This window comes from Colossoma macropomum, unplaced genomic scaffold (genome assembly GCF_904425465.1).
Source record: "Colossoma macropomum unplaced genomic scaffold, Colossoma_macropomum, whole genome shotgun sequence".
Classification (NCBI taxonomy): domain Eukaryota; kingdom Metazoa; phylum Chordata; class Actinopteri; order Characiformes; family Serrasalmidae; genus Colossoma; species Colossoma macropomum.
In genome coordinates this window covers 4,022,034-4,028,628 of record NW_023494806.1, presented here as the reverse complement: position 1 = coordinate 4,028,628, position 6,595 = coordinate 4,022,034, and the positions used below count along the sequence as shown (strand labels likewise).

General features: G+C 43.2%; 1 protein-coding gene across 1 annotated transcript; it reads left to right on the top strand.

The window, feature by feature from the left end:
- Positions 1-5,338, top strand: bmp10 (bone morphogenetic protein 10). Its single transcript, XM_036599038.1, has 2 exons — positions 1-847; positions 1,275-5,338. Exons 1-2 carry the CDS (start codon positions 454-456, stop codon positions 2,345-2,347), a joined length of 1,467 nt encoding a protein of 488 aa, XP_036454931.1. The 5' UTR covers positions 1-453; the 3' UTR covers positions 2,348-5,338.
- Positions 5,339-6,595: the final 1,257 nt, after the last annotated feature.

The following is a 6,595-nucleotide window of genomic DNA, read 5'->3' as shown; positions in this document are numbered from 1 at the left end:
AGAGAGAGAGAGAGAGAGAGAGAGAGAGGAAAAAACACAAGAAAAGAAGAAAAGAGATGCCACAGTAGAGCTCAGTGAAGCCACCCTTCAAGCCAAACGTCTTCAGACATCAAACACACATCAAAAGGTGTGCGGCGGAATAAATGCCCTGAGATCTGCAGTAGGAGCACTACAAAGCCGTGACCAGTGTCCAGCTACATATAGCTAGACCAGGGCAGAGCACTTGACCCTCCACCACAACACCAGCACTCCATTCACTTCTGGACGAGAACTACCAGGAACCACCTGGATCAGCATTGAGGGATCTTTTGCAAGCTCTTCAAAATCAAACCAGACTCGGAATTAGTGTTCCTCCCTGGATCTACCAAGATTTTCCTCTTGTGTGAAGCCTCCTGCACATTGGAGAGTGCCTACAGCTGATACACGCTTCCCACACCCCTTTTGCCTCTAACCATGGCTGGCACTGGGGTTTGGAAATGTCGGTTAACAGCCACCACGCCTTTTCTCCCTTTCCTACTGCTCCTCTTGGGGCCTTTCTCCGGGGACTCCAGCCCCATCGGCTCCCCGGAGAGGCACCGTCCTGCCCCGGGGCTAGATGACGGGCATGGAGGGATGATGGACCCCTCTTTTCTGGAGCAAGACAGCGAGGTGGACATGCAGAGCCTGCTGGAGAATCTGCGGGGGCAGTTCCTCCGGACCTTCAACCTCTCGGGCCGTGGGCCACCTATGCAGCCTGGGGCACCCCGAGTGGAGCCCCCAGAATACATGCTGGAGCTGTACAACCGATTTGCTAATGATCGCACGGCCATGCCGTCTGCCAACATTGTACGCAGCTTCAAAAATGAAGGTAATATTTTTATTCTTGTTTTCTTTTGTTGAAAGGGACCAGGTGTTCTAGAAATAATACAATGACTACTTTTGACTTGTTCCATATGTTTTCAATTTTAACATCTTCTTGATGTGTCATATCTGATCAAATTGTTTTTCTTATGATTTAGAAAACAATTTTAAACTTGTCACAAGAATATGAACTCAATTACATTATTGAGTGCTTAACTTTCTGGAACTCATTCGAAGGGAACAGAAACACCTTCACAAAGCTATTAAAAATGCACAGGGCCATAGTCCACAAATGCAAACAAAAGATGTGTAAGGGACAGTTTCAAAAATCAATGTGCAAATTCTAAAATTGCAAATTGACATCTCAGTGCACTGGTTGATTATGTGAGAACTGGGGACTCATGTGTGGTTGTTGTTGTGGCTGCCTTTCACAGACTCCTCCCCATGCAATGTGGGAAGCGACGGTGTGAGGCGGCACCCCCTCCTCTTCAACGTTTCTGTCCCGCATCATGAACGAGTAACAGCTGCTGAATTGCGCCTCTACACCCTCGTCCAGACTGACCGGCACCTGTATGCTGGTGTTGACCGCAAGGTGACCATTTACGAGGTGGTGCAGCGGGACACCAACAGCAGTCAGCCAAGACGAGGGGATGTTTTTGAAGAAGGAGGAGAGGAAGAGACACAGCTAGTAGAGTTGGCCTCACGGCAGGTCTACGGCATGGACAACGGATGGGAGTCATTTGACATGACTGCTGCCGTGCACCACTGGCGCAAGTCTGACTATGGCACCACCCACAGACTGGAGGTCCACATAGCAAGTCTGAACTTGCAGTACGTGGCTGGACAGAATGAGTCAGAGGTCGAAGGTCCCACCATGAGTGGGGACATGGAAATTGACACCAGCCCAGAAGAGAGACACAAACCTCTGATGATCGTTTTCTCCAATGACCAGAGCGGTGACCACAGAGGAGACAAACAGGAGTTAAGCGAGATGATCAAGCATGAAACGACTGGCCCAGACCTAAGTGACAACCTGGGGCTGGAGCTCACAGATCTCTGGGGGGAGCTGGGGACTGCAGAAAGAGGTGAACAGAGCAAGGAGGAGGAACCAGGTGAGGAAGATCTCCTCCAGATGCGATCCAACCTCATATATGATACAGCCTCCAGGATTCGAAGGAATGCAAAGGGCAACCAGTGTAAAAAGAGCTCCCTTTACGTCGACTTCAAAGACATTGGCTGGGACTCTTGGATCTTAGAACCTCAAGGCTATGAGGCATACGAATGCACAGGAATTTGTACTTACCCCTTGACCAAACATGTCACTCCAACCAAGCATGCCATTGTGCAGACACTGGTCAGCATCAAAAGTCCAGACAAAGTCTCCAGAGCTTGCTGTGTTCCCACTAAACTTGACCCTATCTCACTGCTCTACCTGGACGATGCAGGTGTGGTCACCTACCAGTATAAATATGAGGGCATGGTGGTGGCAGAGTGTGGTTGCAGATGAGAGGGTTTGATGTGCCAAACCTTTGGGCCTGGCTAAAGACAATGAGAAATGGGGACATTTCAATGTCTTAGCTTCAGAGGAGAAAAGACTGTAAAGAAACTGTAAGTAGTTTCAAGGCAACAGGCCAAAATCAAGACAGAAGACGTCCCACAGAAAGAGAATGGTTCCTTGTCAACTTAAATCGAACTAGAACCATGACTGATCTGCAGACGCCTTTGTATATGACTCTTCAAAGCGACAGCAGAAAAGGACGAGAAGTTGGGAAACTTTTGGCAGTATAATCTAGTGTGTTGTACCACTGCACTTAGTGCTTATATTTAGATTTGCCCTTCTGTAAAAAAAATATATATATTTCATGTTCGTTTCAGGAACAGAAAAAGGGAACATGAAAAGTGAGAGACAAGAAAACAAAGTGTACAAGCCATGATAACTCTTTGACCAATCTCTGATCGAGTGGAATATGATGCAGCAGAACTTTCTCCAGACGTCGTGCAATAACTGATCAAGGACAAACCCAGCATCCCTAAAGGGGACTTAATGTTAGTTAGTGTGTTAGGAATAGATTCTATTATCTCAAAGCAAGATGATGTAAATCATCTTTGATGTATTTGCTCCTACCTGTTTGCACAAATCTACTCTTAATCCAATAGCAGCAATGGCCAACTCTGCTCCAAAAACAGTGGCTGAGGCCTTAACCATGGGTCATCTTGTCAGATACATCCCTGGTTCTTTCAAGGACATTTTAGATCTCTCTAAGTGGGTGTCTCTCAAATATGGAAGCTTGGGTTTAGAGGGCCTGTGAACTGGACACACTGTAGGGTCGTTCAAATGACCCTGGCAGAGGCAGGATGCCTGCAAAAACCGCCTAGATCCAGTCTTCTCAGTGCCATATCTGCATCCCGCCTCTGCCGTGTGTCAATATACTGTTTCCTGCTCGGCTGAATGCATTTGATATGGGCCATCCGAGGCAAAGCAACTTTGTTATCTGGGAGGTCTTTCAAGGAAAGGAAACATGTGAAACTAACCAGAATGATCTGGAGTGAGATGTTCTTTTGGACGATGAGAAAACTTTTACTTGGACATGCTATGTGCAGCGGAAAGTACCATACAAAGTTTCTGTATGCTTGTGAAAGAGGCCCACGTGCTGGATGAGAGACTGTTGAGATTCCTCAGACTGACCACAATTAAATTGTAGGAAAATTGCCTTGCCTAACACACGATTGGATTAATATGATTGGAAAACACAGCTTTAATCTATATTTCCATCCTTCTTTACCTTGTAACTGACCTTCTAGTGTGGAATTGATAAAGAAAGCAGCACTTTCGCTAGCCACTATACTATCAGGTCCCAGAGCAGAGCAGCAGGGCGGATGGAGGAAGCCACATGCTCTTTCAATTGTCCGAGGGGTGTCAGTCAGCGTCATGAGGGTGGGGGTGAATGTGAGGAAGAGGCATGAGGGTTATGGGGTTATCTTCATGCTGTTGCCTTGCATGGCGTGTGAGCTGAGCTCTCAGCCCTCGACCGGTCTGTGATAAGAAGGTGTCGGGGCTGAGAAACATGCAAGTGGCCATTCCAAGCAACTGTGGTGGGAGGTGGGAGCGAAGCCTGTCAAGATTCCAAGCTTTACTTCAACTCCCTGACCTCAATCTGGTCTCATTTACGGACACTGGTCCCCTTCCCCCCGAATTATCGAACAGAAGACAGTTGTCTGACAAAGTGTGCCCTCACCCTTAATAAACTTCTTAACAGGACAGAGAGCTCTTAAGATTCTTTAGATTACATTTTTGTTGATTCTTTTATGATGGTAATCCTTCTGGGAAGTCGCTAACAATCAATCAAAGCAAGTGGGGACAGATTAGCAGGATATTTAGCATATAACTAGCTTGTCTCTACCACCTTTTATGTGTTATTAGCTACTTAAGCATGTTGGAATCAGGGAAAAAGGGAAGATAGCTAGCTACTTACTGTGTCTATAACGGCAATGATATGGGGAATTTTTTGAAGAGACTGTTCAACCAAAAAATATGAACAAGCCATGTGATGTTAACAGGCTACCACTTGCTAGCCATGTTACCACCTTTGGTGGAATGTAGAAAAGCATTTTGTTGTCAATATGTTGAATAACCTCGATTGGGACCTTAATCATGTCTCCGCAACACATCACATCACCACAACAGATGCCAAGACTGTCAAAACAAAGGTCTCCGCAAACCTATCTACATCATGAAGCTCATGAAATATGGCTTTTGTACTGCTGCTTTAAGACCAATGCTTATTTATTGATTAATTTATTAATTTTATTGTCTGTTAAATCGTTTTGTATAGCAATATATGTAAATAAATACATTATACACATAAATTACTTTATACCTTATAATGAAAGACATGTGGATGTGCTTTGTCAAAGTTAGAGATGTTCTGTTTTGCGCCTCTAATGCTTGTAAAACGCTTCAATGTCAGGAAACAATATGTTAGCAGCTTTGATAAATTGCTTTAGAGCAGCCAAATTCTTACATGTTTGAACAGATGCTGTGACATTTGTGCAGATCCTGTGCAGATCATCTACACCCCACCACCCCCCGCCAACCCCACCGCTAAAACCCACCCACATTGGCTACTCCAAAACACCGGATATTTTTAGATGTGACACTCCTTATTTAAACACTAGAGCTGTTCATTTAAACACAGCGTGGAGGGGGAGCGATTCATAACTTTTAACTTTCCATTGAGAACAGCGGTTAACTGGTCCAGGGCCATAGTTCAGACACGTGTCAGAAAGATCCTAAGCCATGGGAAACTGACTGGAAGCTAATGACCACATTCAGCGATCTGCACAAAAGTCCCACGCAGCTGCCTCCATAAAAAATTGGCCTGCCTTGAAAAAATGTTCACTCGTTTGTGGATTTTGGGACTTTTAGCGTGCTTTGCTAATAGATGTTGAACTAGTGATGTATTTGCATTGTATCAACTGTCATGATTGTAAATAAACTGTGAGAAGAAGTGCTGTTGGTAGTGTCTTTATGAAGGCAGAAAAACTGAAAAAACTGATCCGTTGCCTTTGGCAACAGCTTGAACTTTCGCAAATATTTAAAGGGATCACATATCATCAGCTGGTTCTCAATCCAAAAGAAAATGAGCTTTCTATGTAAATATGGTCACTTTTCGTATGTTTTCATTTAATTTTTAATTAAATTGTTTTTTTGCATTTAAGTTTAATAAAGGCTGCAGGGCTTAAAAAGACAGTTAAAATATTAGGCACAGCTCCAAAAGTCAGTATGAACATTTACACAGTCGACCTAAGAGTAAATAACACTTTTCTCTTATGATTCTCTGATTTTTCTTTGTTATCCTGTTTCATAGTCGCTCTGCATCTGTAAAACAGCTCATCACAAAAACTATTCAACATTTGAGAAAACATTTTTAATATAAAACAATATTTTTAAGAGGTTTAACATAGGAATTTGTATAAAACATATTCATGTTTACTTTTTATGTCATTAACGTTTTACTACATTTAAATATATGTATTTTATTTAAAATAATTCATTTGTCACAGAGATTTTGGTCACTGGTGTGATCAGGACTCTTATTCTACATTTTAACACAGCATTTTCAGCTCTATTAAACTGCTTCTTTGGGTCAAGGCTCATCAGAGAGGAAGCATCTCAAGGCATGAGAAGGCGTGTCACACTCGCTCACTGTATTTCATTAATTTATTAATAATTCTGTTTATCATCAAGCAGCGCATAACTTCTATGTGTCACCAGTGTTATGAGCTTTCATGGCTGGGTAATTAAAGTTTTGTCAAAATAATGCCAAATATATCATTTTATTACTGATTTTAAATAGTTGTACAAGGTCAGCTGATCAGCCAATGAGTCAGCCAATTTACAGAATCCTCAGTTTTACCCAGAATGTCACTGGAGTCACCGTCACTGGTGTTACACCATATTCATACAACACCAGTGACTAATGTTAATGTCTTGAACGATCAGAACCCTTGAAAAAGTATCCACCTGAATTCCCATTCCAAATGGAGAATGACCCATATTGGCCAACTGTCCACAAAAAGAACGCCAGGGCAAAGTATGAACACTTTTCATGAAGGGGGTCTAAAGGGGCACTCCAGTCAAACACTAGCATTTAATATGTTATTTTTTCATGTTACGTATTCTGCAGCACTGCACCTTACAGTTCTGTCAATCAATTTAACAGCATTCACAGTTTTACGTTGTTTTCATCCATCA